This window comes from Gymnogyps californianus, chromosome 14 (genome assembly GCF_018139145.2).
Source record: "Gymnogyps californianus isolate 813 chromosome 14, ASM1813914v2, whole genome shotgun sequence".
NCBI classification, from domain to species: Eukaryota; Metazoa; Chordata; class Aves; order Accipitriformes; family Cathartidae; genus Gymnogyps; species Gymnogyps californianus.
Window position 1 is genome coordinate 15,166,970 of NC_059484.1, and position 16,883 is coordinate 15,183,852.

Consider the following 16,883-nt stretch of genomic DNA (forward strand, 5'->3'; position numbering starts at 1 on the left):
TCTTCAGCAGGATACTGATTTGTGCTGGTTTTGCTGGAGTATCTCCGTGTGAGCGGAGCGCACCGATACACACTGTCCACAGGGCATGGAGGATATTACAGTCCTTTCTCGCACGTGTTTGTGGGTTATTGGAGTTAAATACACAGGAGCAGAGAACAGACCAACGCAGAGGACCTCCTCCTCCCTCCCGCCTCCTGCAGCCCAAGCATCCCTGCAGCCTGAGCATCCCTGCGCGGGGAGGGCAGGGCCGGGGCCAAGGGTGGGAGCGGGGCAGCCTGGACACTTGAACCAGACGCTGTCACACGAACGCACAGACTCGTCACACAGCTTGCCACACTGAACAGAAACACCTCAGGGACACGGGGACAGGCAGCAGCTCTGTCCTGGCGGGGCTAGGGTGGTGATGAGGAGGCCGGCAAGGTCGGCAGCTCCCGACTGCTCCCCGAAAGACCCCCCACGAGCTGTCCTGAAGTGCCGCAGTGCAACCTGTGCAAATTGGGGGGGTGAGCCCCCCCCAGCCCGCAGGACGCTGGGTCCCCTCACATCATAGACTCCTCCTCCTCCATCTCCCGGTCCACCTCGATGGCCGTGTTCTCGTAGCTGGTGATGCCCCCGTATTTCCGCATGTGGACCATCAGTGGCTTGGGGGACTGGCTGCCGGCCAGGCTCGCCACGTACATGCCTGTCCGGTTCTCCTCCAGTGACGGGCCCCAGTCCATGGTGGGCCGGCTGGCTTGCTGGACTCGCTGTGAGGAGACAGGCAGAGGGAGCACGGGCACCCTGCACTGGCACCCCCTCTGCTCTCCCGCTAGCACCCCCACCCAGCAGCTCACCCACCCCTCCCAGGGGACAGTGTGCTCTGCCAGCCCTGAGGGACTGGAAGAGCCCCCCAATGAGGATGGGATGGGGCCAAAAGTCTGTCCTGAAGCTTTTTGGGAAGGCAGCTCTGTATAAGTGCCCTGCTGGGGTCTGGGGAGGTGTTCCGGTCTGCGGGTGCTGGTGGGGAGGGCTTGCAGGGGCTAGAGGTTATTGTAGGGCTATGGCCCTGTGGGGGGGGGTTAGAGCCACCCAGGCAAGGGGTTAGGCTCCGCCAAGGTGGTTCCTGGCCATGCCACCGTGCCCACAGCTGTGCCAAGCCAGGTTGCAGCCAGCAAGTGCTCCAGCCGGCAAGTTGCTGCCTGGGGAGGGCAGCAAGCTCTGCTGCCTCTGCTTTTAACAGCCTGGGGAGAGCAGCAAAGCCCAGCTGGGGCTGGAAAGGCTGTGAGCAGCCAGCAGCTCCATAACCTGCTCCTGGGTGAAGCCTTGCAACAGAGGGGTCCCACCTGTGCTGCCTGGGTCTGCCTGCACAGCCCGGCAGCTGCCCTCCTTGCTCTGTCATTGCTCCTGCAAAATGGGTGCAAAGTCCCGCGTGCCCATGCCCATGCCCACCCCACGCTAGGGACAAAGTACTTCCCCACAGGGCAAGGCATAGCAGGCTTCTTTTGGAGGGGGGATGCCCAGAGGGCTGCCCCTTGGGAAGCAGCATGACACAGTGCCTGCCTGGATGGAAATGCCCTGGGACGTGCCATCTCTCACACCCCATGGGCGGCAAGGCGGGATGGGGACACACACCTCCAGGAGAGAGGATGCAGAAATTGCGGGAGGATACAGGCTCAGCAGGGGGGCCGTGGTCACCCCCACACATTTCTGGGGTGCTTCCCAGCAATGCCGGGCCCCAACACCGCCTACCTCCCACAGCGTCCCTTCTTCTCGGAGCACGGCCACCACCATGCCCACGGGAATCGTCAGGCAGGAAAGGACTCCCATGAGGATGCCTAAGACCTCAGCCCAGGCGGGGAAGCGGTAGCTGCCGTACTCGGAGGGCTGGTACTTGACGATGTTGTACACCAGCAGAGCCTGCGGAATGGGAAGAAAGTGAGGACAGCCCAGAGCCCTCTGAAGGTCTCATGCTCAAAAAAGGCCTGGAGATGATGAAGACCTCCCAGCAGACCCAGAATGGTCCCTGGGACAGGCAGAGACCAGCAGGAGATGCCAGCAGAGTGACTTGTCACAAGGGGAGGTCACCTAGGGATGCTGGCACCACTGCGGCTCTCCAGCACCATCCAGCACCTCAAGCTGAGCAGTTACCATCATCGTTGCTGGGGACAGGACCATCCAGCAGGCTCTGAAGTAGGGCCCTGGTCTGAAGCCCAGCATCATGTGGACATCTCGGCAGAACCTCTTCATGCCTGGAGGAGGGAGAGGGAGAAGGACTCAGAAGCAATGATCACTCCCTCAGAGCCTGGTGTCTGTGCCAGGCTGCCCTGCACTGACCAAAAGCAGTGGTTTGCATCCCCTACAGCAAAGAAGCATCTCCCCTCCTAGCTGGGAGATGCAGGAAGGGGGGCCCAGCTGGTGCTGTCTGGGGGACCAGGCTCAGCACCCCAAATATCTCCGGAGAGGTGAATCCAGTGATGGCCAAGAAGAAAGAAGTGGTTGGAGCAGACGTGTTTCATGCTCCATTGCGAGGCTGCTGGCTCCCCTACCCTGTAAATCCCTCTCTCATACAGACAGCCCGCCCTTCCCCGTGTTCCTGTGGGGACAGACCCCCTTACCATAGACACGTGTCACCACGAGGCAGGTTGTGATCACCACCACCATGAGACCAAAGCCAGCGCTGTAGTCATCCAGTAGAACCAGCCAGTACATCCCACCCTGTGGAGGCAAAGCACAGTGGCCAGCATCTCCGCAACCATCGTCTCAATAAACCCTCACCCATGTCCTCCTGTTTTTGGGGACACATCCCCTTAGCCCCTTTGTGAGCACTGGGGAAGACAGCGGTCAGGCACCCTCAGGAGACATCACTCTCCTTCTGGGGTTGGTGCAGGGACAGGAATAACGCTGTGTTGCTCCCCTTGGACCCCAGGCTCATCAATTGTCTCTCTTCCACCTTGTTAGCTGATGTGAATACACATGCCTCTGCACTCTGTAAAATGAGGCCCTAGTCAGTCCCCACGATGCATCCAGCCCATACCCTTACCTCTGTTGTGAGGATGAGCCCCATCAAGAAGAGGGAGATGCAGATGACAGCTGAGAAAGAAGCTTTCTTTGGCCGCAGGTAGTAGGGAAATTCGTCTGTCACTGCTGTAACGATGGTCTCCATAAAGGCAAACTGCATGCAAAGGAGAAGAGGGTCCCCTGAGCCCCCCGGGCTGCCTGGGCACCGTGGCTGGCTCGGTGGGCTCTGTCCTTACCTGGCTGTCCAGGCCCAAGGTTAACAGCATGAAGAAGAACAGGAAAGACCAGAATGGAGAAAGGGGGAGCATTGTCATGGCCTGGGGGTACACCACAAAAGCCAGGCCAGGACCTAGGGGAGGCAAAGGACAGCAGGGTGAAACGGGGGTGACAGTGCTGGGCATGGGGGGATGGAGGAGAGGAGAGCTCAGCAGAGCAGCACCACGGCGGGGACTTGCCAGGGCTCTTGCAAGGCGGGCAGGAGGGGTCCTGCAGCAGAGGGTGGAGAGGTGCAGGAGAACCAGCCTGCTCCTTGCTCAGACCTTTATTAGATATCACTTGGTGTTGCTCAATGTTTGCATGGCAGGAACTGGTCTCCCCCCTTCCCTCCCCCTGGCCAGCTGAGCGTACATCTTCATCCCTCATGATGACACCCTCGGATACCTTCCATCTGGAAGGGATGCTCCTCAGTGCACCCGGGCAGAGGGTGAAGGAGAAAGGGTTTTCGTTTGGCCTCACCTGCTTTTGCCACCTGGTTAACAGGGACCCCAAGTTCCTGGGACATGTATCCCAAAACAGAGAAGATGGCAAACCCTGCCAGGATGCTGGTGATGGCATTGCCCAGGGTCACTATGAAGGTGTCCCTATAGAGGAGAAAGAAGATGCTCTGAACATGCTTGCTCCTTAGCACCCACGGCAGTGCGTGGTGGCTTTGCCAGCCCTGGGTGCCACAGTAAGGTGACCCATGTGATTCTGCTCCAGGCCCTCTCTTGGTATGTACTTTCCAGATGCAAAAGGAGCATATATCTAGTGACATGGGTTATTTTGGGGTTCCTCCCAAGCTTGCTTTCCCCTGTGGAGGGGATCAGCCCAAATGTCCAACACCCAGGCTCCCCTCTCTGCTGGTGACCTGCAACAGATGCCGGGGACAGGACAAACATGCATAACTCTAGCCTCAAATATCCTCGGCCTTCAGCATCTAGAGCCCAAAACTTCTGAGTCAGTTGCTGTGCCTTGATGCTTAGGAGAATTTTCTTCCACAGATGCCTCTGTCCCTCTCGAGCCTGTGCAAGCTGCCAGGTGCTCGGGCAAGGAGCAGTGCTGGGTGACTGTGTGCTGCACGGTGTGCTTCTGCGAGCTTTGAACCCATCAGCAGAGGTTTTCATGGCTCCCCTCAACCCGTGATTTTTATGAGACAGCAACTGGCTCCCACCTGTAGATATTCTGATGGAAGGTGTTGTACGAGGCAAAGGTGAGGAGGCCCCCAAAGCCTACTCCAAGGGAGTAGAAAATCTGCAGAGCTGCCTCAATCCACACCTGGGGAAAGGAAACAGGTCTGAGGAGAGCAACGGTTTGGAAACCTCCTCCTGAGGAAGAGAGTTGGAAATATGCTTCCCCAGAGCCCCTGGCACAGCTTCCCCAGCCCTCCAGGCACGCAAAGCCCACGGGGTCTTTGCCTTTCCTTGCTAACATGCTCACCACTCATAGTGGGTCAGCTGGGTAGTGGAAGGGCTAGTGAGAGTGTTTTAGAGCCAGCCCAACGTGGCATTAAATGCCCTTGTAAAACTAGGTGGTCTCTGCTACCAACACTGCTGACCCAACGAAACTCCCTGCTCCGCACACTGAGATTGTTTGAGAAAAAAAGAACAGCCAAATCCACCACGGGCACCCATCGCCACCCCCCAGCCCGTCACAGGGGCTGGGCTAATCCTGCCCACGGTCCTGGTACCCAGGGGAGGTGGTGAGCATGCCGTCCCCTGTATGGAGAGCCAGAGATGCAGGCACGGGGCTGGGCCAGGCGGGAAGACCATTATAGACAACGTGTGGAGCAAAGACAGATTGCTGAAAGGCAAATACTTTTGGTCTAGGAGCAACCAAGAGAGAGGACTTCGGGTCAGGGGGTTGCCAGAAAAGACACCCGAGTAAGTGAACTGCCTCTGTTGCATGCTGGAGGTGGCAGGAGAAGGTTCATTTTTGTGTCCTGAAAAAATTGCACTAAATCCTGCTCACCTTCGAAGACAGCAAGTGATCAAACTGGGGTGTGAGGTAAAACTGGATCCCCTTCCATGCCCCCTCCAGGGTCACGCCACGAATAAGCAGCATCACCAGGATGAGGTACGGGAAGGTGGCGGTGAAGTACACAACCTGCGGGAGAGCAGAGCCAGCTGGGAGAGCCAGGAGCAAGAGCATACACGCTTGCTCCCCCCTAGCCCCATCCCTGGGATGGGACACTGCATTACCCAGCATCACCCTGCAGAGCTGGGATCCTTGGGATGCAGCAGGACCAGTGGTGTCAGCCATCCCCAAAGTGGCCTGTGTCCAGCTGATGGTGTCTATGGGTCTCACTTTCCCAGATGCGCAGAGAATCGCAGGCACTGGTGAGCATCGCTATAGATCCCCCCAAAAGAGACTGTCCCCCCCTTACCTTGCCAGAGGATTTGACTCCCTTTAGGATGCACAAATAGACGATAGTCCAAGAAAGGAGCAGGCACAGACACAGGTTCCAGCGGATCCTCCCAGGATCCCCGATCCCAGAGCTCCCTTGGATGTGCAGGACATACCGGCTAGGGCGAAAGGAGAACCGCTAATGAGCGGCCACGGGCACCCCCTGCCTTCTTTCAGAGACCCTCTCTGAACCTAGCAATGCCTCTGCTGCAAAAAATAACCTTGTCAAAAATCCCAGCAACGAGACAGCAACAAGGCGCTGGCAGCTATTTCCCAGGGAAAGGGGAGCGGTTGGTGTGATTTCTCCACCGTGCGTTAAAGAGCCCAGAGAGGATGCCTGGCAGCTTGAGAGCAAATTACCAGCTGGTCCAGGCATGGGATACATTTCAGTCTAATATATCTCCAGGCCAGCAAAGCAGCACCAGATTATGGACACCTCCCACATCCCAGGGACATGATCCCTATGGCTAAACTGAGGTATCACCCACAGCTGACTCCAAGAGCCCATCACTGCACCCACAATGCCCACCATGGGTGTCCACCATGCCATGAGACGTGCAGCACAGACCTTCACCCCTCATGCCATCCCCATGCTCTCCCCGGCTGGATGCCAACCATGTCCCCACGGCCAGGTCGGGCTGACCTCTTTACCTCCAGTACTCCTCGCTGGGGCTGACGGTGTTGGTGATGTTGACGGGGAAGGTGGTGTTCCCCGCCTTGATGACGTGGTGGTCTAGGCACAGGTCGGTATTCCACCAGTTGCCGCAGTGCTGCCAGGGCAAGTCGCTTGTGAGGGATGCAAAGAGGTAGAAGAGAACGTAAGCAATGATCATATTGTAGTAAATGGCCACCAGGGAGACGATGAGGATCGTGCCCATGCCAACGCCTGGAGGAAGGAGAGGGTAAAGAAGGAGTGAGCCATCTCTCTGGAGCAGAGCACATCCAAAGCCAGGGTCAGACACTGGATCTCAGCAGCCAAATGTTTAACCAGTCAGACGTTCACCTGGTGGGAGGACCGTCTTATTGCCATTATACCCTCCGGACATGCCTTCTCTGAATTGATGATCTATTGCATCATACAGATGATCTTACTCCAACTTAATGTTGAGAGTAAAAGTATTTGATTTGACCTTTTTTTGAATGCCTTATTCTTACCTTTGTCTTTAACAGTCATTGCTTAGCTTTGATGCTGTATTTTGTACACTAGCTGGCTTAATAATTTTCATACAATTTCTAGAGCTGGTCATGACATCCAGAGCCTCCAAAGACTGATAGATCTCATATGTATCTTGCAGCTAGTAAAACAGCTAACCCAGAAGTCCAGCCTGCTCCACCTTCCTCCAGGATTTAACCTTTGATTCTAACAAGAGCTTTGAGGATCATGGGACCCTGCTGCTGGTCCATGTCCTCATCAAGCAGCTCTTCCAGAGGCCCCACAGAGGCTCTGGACTTCACTCACGCACCTTTAAAGAGAGGGCTTATCTTCCAGACAGCGAGTGGCCCCAGGCTGGAGAACTGGCCAAGTGACAGCTCCATGAAGAAGATGGGGATCCCGCAGATGGCTAGCATGATGAAGTAAGGAACCAAGAAAGCTCCTGCAAGAAGCAAGGAAAAAACCCAGAAAATAACACAGAGCAAACACCTAAAGCCCATCTATGACAGGGAATAAAGTTCATTCAACATCTGTGGCCCTGAGGGATCTACACCAAAATCTGGAAGGTAGCAAGGGGTGGCAGCTCACCATCAGTGCAGGAGGAAGGGGCTGTGATTCACCCGGTGCCATGCTTCCCCCCCTACCCCCGAGTCTCTTTTCTCCTTGCATCTTTCACAAACACCGTGAAATTCTCCAGTTATTATTGCATGTGACAAGCAATTAATCTGGGAGTAGTTGAACAAGCTGGGCACTTTGCACCATCACACTGGGCTCGTGCATTGCAAAAGGCTCGCTCCCCTCCTTCAATACCTGGGAAGCATCTGCTGACCCTGCTGAGTCCTGGAGGACACCAGGCTGAGAACCTATTGGAAACCAAGAGGGATGCTCAGGTGGTACTCAGTCCAGCATGGAGCTGGGGATGTCTCCAAGGCCATGAGTGCAGACATGAGCTGGTGAGTCCCTTCCACGCATGGGTACAGGTGGTTAATGCCCTACAGCAAGCATGGGGGGCAGGAGGAGGCTTCACCCCACAACAACGAACACTACTTCCCAGCCCCGAGAAGGTGAAGGGGCATCTCTTCAGAGACACGTCCCACCAGCCCAGCTCAGTGAGGGGGAGACATGGCTACTCCAAAGGATGCCCAAGTACCTCCTCCATTGGTGTAAGCCCTGTAGGGGAACCTCCAGACGTTTCCGAGGCCCACGCAGTATCCGATGCAGGAGAGGAGGAAATCCAGCCGCCCCGTCCAGTTCCCTCTGTCTTCCGGGCACTCGGAGCCCAGGTCCCCGTCCTGGCTGCTGGGGCTCACCAGGAGCTCTGGTGTCACCGGCTGAGCAAGAGAGTAGGGGATGGGACAGGGCAGCCGAGTGTCGAGGGAAGGAATAAAAACAGGGGGGAAGAGCAGGAGAGAGGGATGGAGTGCTGAGAGCTCGGGTGTGAATTTGTGACCCCCAAGACATTTGTCCCTTGGGGACACCCTGTCCCAGCAGCTCTCTGTGCACCACCTCAGCTGACATCCTGCTCTGCTGCTGAGCAAGGAAAGGGGATAAATGCGATCCCACATGGCCAGAGCTCCCCTGGGAAAGGCAGGATGGCCCCGGTTCACCCTGGGAGGCCAGGACCCATCTTGCAACCCCAGTTTCCCAAGAAATCCTTTCAAGGGGTCGCGATAAACTTTCCTGATCTCCTGCAGAACATGGGTGTGAGGACAGCAGGGGAAGAACCACCACCAGCGTGCCAGGGAGTGCGACACCCCAGCCCCACGTCCCCCCTGCCATCCGGGGCACTTGGCTGCCATTAAATGCTCCATGCGTTTTTCACGCTTCTCCAACTGCCAAAAGCCTGCACTGTGGGGATTTAGTGACGCGCTCCCAGTTGTCCCTGCTGAGAGAGCTCCTTCCAGCTTTCCTAATCTGCCCTGGATCAGCGAGGCACAGGCTCTTCAGCAGGCAGGGGATTAACCCATTCCCTTCCTCCCCGGCTGCCTCAGCTCTGCAAGAGGGAGGTGCGAGTCCTGCAATACGCTTAGGTTGGGGTGATGCACCGGGAGGGCTGGTGTTTGTGTCTGTGTTTACATCAAGTCTGCAGTGAGATGTTTGGTCTGTCTGAACTTCCCCAGCCTCCTGACCTTGGGAGAGTGGGGAAGGCATCCCCGCTGGCTCCCATCCCACCAGCAGTCACCAAAGATGAAAGCCTCAGCCAGGAGCTGAGATGAGTGAGGATGGTGAGATCCCAATGCAGATATCCCCTCGGCAAGACTGGGCAGCAAAAAGGAGTGGGATGAGGATCCTGCCCCTGTGCCACTGCGTGTTGCTGTGCTCCTGCCTGGGAGTATATCAGGTTCAGCTGGTATTGAGGCACAGAGACAGAAGGGTGCTGGGGTCCCTGGTGACAAGGCACCAGGACCAGGGCAGGAGGAACCCATCTGGGAACCTTCCCTTCTTCTTGGGCTCTCAAAAGAAAAAAGCAGCCACCTCCATGTCCCTGAGTTCACCGATTGTAGGGAACAAGCCCATGGGATGTGGCTGAGGGAGAGAGGCCTGGATTTGAAGGGATCAGCCAGAAGGAGTTGTGGGTCCCCCTGTACCAGTGTGCACATGTGCTCAGAGCCCACAGCACACCTCCATCCCCCGGGAGATCAGAGCTGGTTGGTGAGCAGAGCCCAGCGCTGCCCTGCCACAGCCCCCAGGGAAGGTGGCAGCCATCTACTCTCCTCCTCATCCTCTTCTTCCTCTCCAGCTGGACCACAGGATGCTCTTGCTGCCGGTTCCCATGGAGACGAGGAGCCGTGTTGCCGATGGCTGCAGGCTCCCACCCTTCGCAGGGTGCACCCCGCTCCTCCAGCCGCCGGCACCGCACACGTGCTGCTCGCAGCCCGAAGGCACCAAACACGGAGGCGAACCCGTCCCCACCCGGAGTGCAAACCCCTCGAGGGACAGGACGAGCCGGGGCAAACTCCTCCCAAAGCCAACCTGAAATGCACAGCCCGAGCAAAGATGTTACACTAAAACCCACCATTAAAAGCCCATCCCTGCTGGATGCCGTCACAAGGCAAGGGCCAGAAGAAAAAGCTTCAGAAACACAGGCTGAAAAGTCAAAACGTGACCCAAATATAATACTGCTGCCATAAAACCATTGCTACCTGGCAGCCCTCCTGCAGCTGTTTAATACAGTTGTCTGGCTTAGCAACTTCTCCAAACCATGGCCATGCCTGCTAATTAACCCAGCGCACACAGCAGGCATGACTCGCAGCAACCTGTGTTTGCAGGTGATGGACAGACTGCTCTGCAACATCCCTCCCAGAAGTTTCAGCGGCTAAAACCTGTATTCACAAAGGTTCCTGGCAGGCAGTGACAGGAGCTATGGGACCATCACAGTTTGGTCTTGCCCAAAAAAATACTTCCCAGTCCCTCATACTGCCTGGGGAGCTCTCACTTTCCAGATTTGCATCACAGAAAAATAGCAAGCAGGGATGCTGGGAGATCATTAAATCCTCTCACCTAATTCCTGCACCTCTGCCTGAATCCTAAAAAGCTGCAAGAGGGCACCGGTGGAGCTGCGTGACCTGATTAAATGCGGGTGTCCATCCATCAGATGTAGCATGGGAATCAAAACAGAAGCAACAAAAAGAAAAGAAAGGAACCAACCGGGCCTTTTCCAAACTGTACATGGCCTGGTCCCCGTCTCAGTCACCCTTTTCAAAGGCCATGGGATGTAGTTTGTCACCCGTGTCTTGGTGATAACTGCCCCCCTTATTAATACCTTTAGCTGGAGCTCTGCAGGTTAAATTTGGGACCCCAGGACAGAAAGCAGAGTCTGCTCAGGAGTCAGATAGACCCCAAGGATGGTGACATTGCAGTCCCCATCGGGCAGGCTGGGGAGGCACGGGCCAAGGATGCTGCTGGAAAACACACATGGAGGCTGCTCCATGACTGCAATGCCCAAAAATGCCCCGAGTCATAGCCTTTCCATAGAAATCACAGAAAACCTGGCCTATTTGCCTGACTTAAAATGAATTGAAAAATGCAATATTTAAGGATTCCAGCCCATCTTTGTCCCAAATAGCAGAGAGATGCATACCTCTCTGCTTCAGGCTGCTGGAAATCTCACACACCAGCTCGATTCTAACCCTTTTTTTAGGATTATTGCTCCCTTTCAGCCTTTGTCATAACAGGAATTTTCTTTTTCAGCAGCAGGTGAAGTGCTCTAGTGCTACAATATTGCTCTAGTGCTTTCCACTGTCAACTGCCATCTTTCAAACTGGGCTCCCGTCTCACGGTTATAAACAGACGGGGACTAACAGCTCCCTTGGCAACCACGTCCTCTTTGAACACAGCATCACTTTCCGTTATTCACCAGAAGATGCTCCCAAAGAAGTCAGCAAAGCAAAGGTCACCAAGAAGAAAAAGCACTTTAGTGTCTGTCAAGATAAGAGCTGGCTTCCATAATGAAATTGCCTTGTGCTAATTATTTTCTGTAAACCAGTTTACTTAAACCAGTGCAAAACTCAGCTGCATACGTGAAAAGCCAGCCAGACTAAAGTTACTTTTTCATCATATTTTGTCTCCTTTCAAACTGGCATTGTAGGGTTATTTTGTCAGTGTTTTGTGTGTGGACCACAGCCTTTGATTGGGAGAAATGCCACCCGACACCAGATTTCTCCCCTGCGGATCCGAGCCATGTGCGAGCACAGTGCATCTGTAAAGTGTGAGTCACTTCAGATTAGTTTGAATTGCTTGTTAATCTCTTCGAGGAAAAAAAAACAGCATAAAAATTAATTCAAATGTAATATTGCTTAGGAAGTGAAGTAAATAAAGCATCTCTGTGGTGTGGAAGAGCCCCTTGAAGGGATGCACTAACCCGTTTCCCCCAGCACATGCCAGGAGAGGGAGCAAGCGATGCTGGAGCCAGCACAAGGGGTTTGGGGGCTGGAGATTGCTGAGGCTGAAGCAAACTCATTACAGCGATGTCTAGAGCACAGGGAGTATGCACAGCTGCAAGTGCTTACAGTCTTTCATCCGAAAACCCTGGGGAAGGAGCGGAGAAGGTTTGAGGCAGTTTGTGGCAGGCAGAGGAGGGCAGCGGCTCAGGCAGGAGGATGCTGCTCGGCAGCCTGGCTGGGTACGGGGAGGGACAGGCCAAATCCTGGTTCTCACCGCTGTCCTCTGTGGGCTTTAGCCTGTTTCTACCAAATAACCCCCAAAGCAAATAAGTAAACAAATAAAAACCATTCGCTCAGCTCTTCTGGAAATACTGTTATGCAAAAGCCAACCTGAAATCCTTAGAGCCTGAGAAAGATCTTCTCTATTAAAGAGGAATTTCCATATGTCTAAAACACATCTGGTGAGAAGGCTTAAACCTCCGGCTCACCAATGGGAAGCGGATCATAATGAGAGGGAGAGGAGGCTGTCGGGGTCCCGGGGCAGGAGCTGCAGCCAGGGCTGTGCAAACTCCTCCATCGGCTGTGGCCAGCTCTGGGCAAGCCTGATGCCAGGCCCTGGTCCTCCATCTGGAGCTCAGCAAGAGTATTTTTGGGTAATGAAGGACAGCAGGGCCCTGAGCAGCACTGGGAATGGGGAAAATAACTCCAGGGATATCTGCTTTCCATTCCAGCTGATCACTGTGGGACTAAATGAATTCCTCAATAAATGTTGAACAGGATCACCAGCAGCAGAGAAATTAAAGTATCTCAGAAAGCCTTTGGAAGGCACAAAGACAACTTTTAATGGATCTTGCAGTCACAATGTCATCTGAAAAAGCAATTTGTAGGAAAGAGGAGGAGAGGGAAGAGCCAGAAGATGCCTCCAAACAACAGCGGAGAAAGGTAGGCAGCCCTGAGGCTGCCAGGGCCATCAGATAGCTGCTGGCTTTCACCAGGCCACTGCTGGCTTTTTTACATCATGTCCCAATATCCTAGGAATTTCCTGGCAGGGATGAAAGTCTCCTGGGTTTTCATTCATCTGAAGGCCAGCACAGGTTAGAGTGACCCTGCCCTGTGGTTAGTGGGCATGGTTTGGCAGAGGGCAGAGCCCAAGGGGCTCACAGCCCTGGGTCGCTGCCCGGGATGCTCTGGGAAGGGCTGACCCACCGACAGCAGCAGCGTGTCCCCATGAGGGAGCTGTGGCTGCCAGCCTCTGCTACCCTGCTCCACCGTGTCCCCATGCAGGACGGGCACGAGAAGGGGCTCAATCTCCGACGCGGGGAGAGATGGGGACTCAGAGAGCCTGGTAAGAGCAAAGCGGCAGTGGAGGGGAGCCTAGGATAGGAAAGCCCGAAAGCTAGGTTTAAAAAGGGTGTCCAGCAGGATATAAAAAGGGTTTCTAGCTCTGCCAGCTCTGCCCTGAACCCAGAGTTCAGGGTCCAGCACCACCCAGACCCCTTTAAATCCTACAGAGGAGGAGGAGGCAATCCAAGCTGCAGGTGGGAAAGCCACTGCCCAGCTCCCTGTGCTCATCCCGGAGGGGGGGAACCCCTCACCACCCCTGCCCGAGACCAGGCAGTCCCCGGCACTGGTGGGAGCAGCGTCCCCGGGGTGCCACACCGCGGGGAGCCAGCTCTGCCCCCGAGTGCCCACCCACAGCCGCCCAGCCAGACACAACATGAATCCTTGCCGGCAGCACCTGCTCGCAGGGGAGGGATGGGAGAGAGCATCCATCCAGCCGGAGCGGGCAGCAGGCAGCTCTACCCGCAGCGCAGGGCCTCCGTGGTCGACTAATTGCAGCAAGGTGGGAGTGGTGGTTACAAAATGCCCCCCATCCCTCTCCCCATGATCCCACTTCAGCCCCACGCACGTACACGATCCCCGTTTGCAATCCCTGCCAGGGAAAAGTCTGCTGGCTGTACACGGACACTCCCTGGGCAGGCGATGGTGGGGTGATGGGCATGCCTTGTCCCCACTCCCCGGCTCCCAGCCCTGGGGGGCACCCCCGCTTCCCGGCTCTCACCTCCCGGAGATGCTGCTGCCGAATCTTCTTCATCCCAGAATCCTGTTGCTATGCGCTCTCCGCTCCGACACTTTTTCCTCTCGCTTTCTCCAGCGATAGGGAGGGAGCAGGGGGAGCGGGCGAAGCGATAAGGGGCAAGGAGGGGTGCCACTTCCCTGCCCGCTGGGCTGGTGGGGCAGAAGGAGGTGGGGGCACAGGGGGAGCAAGGCTGGAGGAAAGGTTTGCCTGGAGTTGAGGATGGCTGCGTGCTGAGCAGGGAGGGAGGAGGGGATGGCTCTTGGCAGGCTGGAGAAGGGCTGTCTGTCAAATGCACCCCTGCGGGGAGGGAGTGGGGGGGTGGTCCGGGACCTCGGCCCCCCGCCGGGGCAGCAAGGAGGAACGGCTGCTGCCTTACTCATGCCACGAATGCGTCAGGTCTCCCTAGGGATGGACCTGACTTTGCAGGCGCCCTGCTACTGGGCACCCCGGGGGTCCCACATGCCCCAAGCAGCGGTGGCAGCAGTGCAAGTGCAGATACCGAAAGCTCCCAGCATCTTTCTGTCTGGCTCTGAGCTGATTTTCCTATGGCAGGACATGGCTGGAGCCTGAGCAGGTCAGAAGTGACTTCTCCCCATGCTGCCCGAGCCCAGTCCCCAGCCCAGGGGAGGGGGATGCTCAACAGCCATCGCTCCCTTTGGGTAGGACCAGTGCATCTCGCTGTGCCGGGGGCAAGAGCAATCCTCAGGCAGGCTCCAGGGTGAGCAGCTGAGTCCAGCATATCGTGGGCCCAATGCTGGAGCACAGGTCACATCTCCAGGGTTCAAACACCCCTGTTGAGTCAGCAGTGGGATCCTACAGCCCCAAAGCCCAGGGAGATGCCAGCTTTTCCTCATCGTGCTCAGTCAAATCCCCAATGAGGTGGCAGAGAGCTGACCTGTGGCTTCTTCTCCCACTTTCATGGTGGGAAATGTCCCCTGCGGGACTGCAGGAGGGGACAACCCCACATGCCCCAGGGCCAGTGTGGTACCAGGAGAGCTGCTGTCTGCCTCAGGACCCACAGTAATGCCTCTTTCCCTTGATAATATCCTCTTGTCCTTCACTTTCTCCCTGGACTGTGCCCAGTCCATCAGGGTGTGTGTCCCTTTTCCTTGCAAATGCCTTGCTCCAGCCTGCCCCAGACCTGTCCCCAGCTGCTTTGCTCAGGTTTAAGGCTGAGCAGGCAGCACTGGGGATGTGGAGGACAATGACAGGGCTGGGACTGAGAGGACCCAGCCTGCCCGATGTAAGAGCAAATCTCCCTGACATCTAATGGCAGTCATGCTCCTACAGCCCTCCAAGCACTCCTGAAAATTTTCCCCAAAAGGAAAGGGATCCCGAGCATAAAGACACATTTCTGCAGAACCCCACATGATGAAGTGGCTCAGTGTTTGCACAGTGGGTCTTTCAGAGCTAACATTTACCCAGATTTCCCAGCGGGAAAGGAGGAAGGAGCAAACTATATAACCCAACAAACATCTATTTTCACACACTCACAACTTCCTCAAAAAAAAAAAAGTCTTTGGGAACTCACTCATCCAGGTTTTACCTGCCTTGTACTTACGCATTGCTTCTCCCTTTCCTGGGATGCTGGTGGGGAACGCTGAGCCCAGAGCTGGCCAGGCTGGTGGCTGGTGGCTGCGGTGGGCACTGTCCCAGCCTCACCCTTCCTGCTCAGGGCAGGGATGCTTTGTTTGCCTTTCGTGCCTGTGTGATCTGAATCACCCCTTTGGCTTTTTCCCTCGGGATCCACCTAAAGAGAAGTGTCCCACGGCCACCGCCACGGCATAGGAGGGGAGAGGCTGGTGCCACCTCGTTACAGCTGCCCCAGCCCCGTGTCACCAGCATGGACTGAGCCCTGCACAAACCACCCAGCCTTCCCTGGGCGGACTTCAAGCCCCCATCTTCTTGTCTCCAGAGCAGTATTTGCCAGCAGAGACATCCAGGGCTGACGCTACCCTGAAATGTCCGTGTTGATACCGCTGCTGGTGGGATGCTCTGTATCTGGAACTTCCTTTTCTGGTTCAGCTGGTGCCGCTCTGGTAGCACCATCAGCTCTCCATCGCCTGGGACCGCCAGGGAGTAGACATCCCACCCCAGGCATCTGGGGTGCTCCAGCATCTCATTGCAGAGCTGGCTGGAGTCTTGCATCGCCCTGGAGCCGACAAGAGACCCACCTCATGGAACAGCACCCACCAGAGGCAGTAGGAGCCAGAGGGGTGTTTCTGTGAGGAGCAGTGCAGTCCAGGGACCCCAAAAACCCCAGGAGAGCTCAGGCGGAGGACAGCAGTGTCCCACAGCTGTCCCCATGCCCTGATCCCTGAGGCCCCAGCACTAGGGAGCACACATGGGGCTTGCAAGCATTTTCTAGCAAGCTTTGCCTTCTCCCACCCCCACCCCTGAGCCACCCCTGGGACATCAAGCAAACCTTTCCCTTCCCATGGGCTGAAGCACGGGCGGAGCGGGGTGGTAGGGCTGCAGGAAAGCAAACACGTGTCTCTCCATCCCGATGCAGTGCCCGACAGGCACTGGCACTGCCCACACTGCCTGCCATCAACAGGAAAAGAGAGGGCAGCACACAGGCTGAGGAAACACCCTTGCCCACCCTGCTCGGGCAGCCCACCCGCGTCCCGGCGGCAGCCGCCCAGGAAGAGGCGAGAAGGTGGCTGACAGCAAGATGGGACTGTGCCCAGATCCTCTCCGCAAGACACGAGGAAGGCGACAATGGCAGCGGCACTCTGGTTAGTCACCGCTGGGAAGCGTGCCATGCCGGAGGCTGCTGGCAGGCTGGCGGTGTTTTTGGCCACCTGGTGTGCGTGGCCTTGTTTTGATGACGATTTCAAGATTTCTCTGAGGAGGGGTGCAGCCGGGCAGCGGGAGCTGGTGGGATGCGCAGAGGAAGGAACAGGAAGAAACTGCGGGGGCTTGTTGGGGACAGTCCCCACGGTCCCCTGGCCATGGGGCCAGGCTGTCCCCGTAAGGACCAGGCTCTGTGTGGGGCTGTGCAACTCGGGAGGCAGCTGCTGCAGGTGCTAAAACTGGGTGCCTGTCACCTGCCGGGGTTGCAACCGTCAAGGTGACACGTGTCCAGGAGGTTTGGACCAAAGATCTC

The 16,883-nt window shown here is 56.4% G+C and overlaps 1 protein-coding gene across 1 annotated transcript; it reads right to left on the reverse strand.

Moving 5' to 3' along the window:
• Nucleotides 1–539: 539 nt before the first annotated feature.
• SLC6A7 (solute carrier family 6 member 7) lies at nucleotides 540–13,789 on the reverse strand. Its single transcript, XM_050905273.1, has 14 exons — nucleotides 13,757–13,789; nucleotides 7,962–8,142; nucleotides 7,122–7,253; nucleotides 6,310–6,544; nucleotides 5,639–5,777; nucleotides 5,224–5,358; nucleotides 4,427–4,530; nucleotides 3,733–3,857; nucleotides 3,234–3,346; nucleotides 3,020–3,151; nucleotides 2,595–2,694; nucleotides 2,128–2,228; nucleotides 1,729–1,896; nucleotides 540–746 (listed from the first exon to the last, which is right to left on the reverse strand). Exons 1-14 carry the CDS (start codon nucleotides 13,787–13,789, stop codon nucleotides 540–542), a joined length of 1,905 nt encoding a protein of 634 aa, XP_050761230.1.
• Between the last annotated feature and the right edge of the window lie 3,094 nt (nucleotides 13,790–16,883).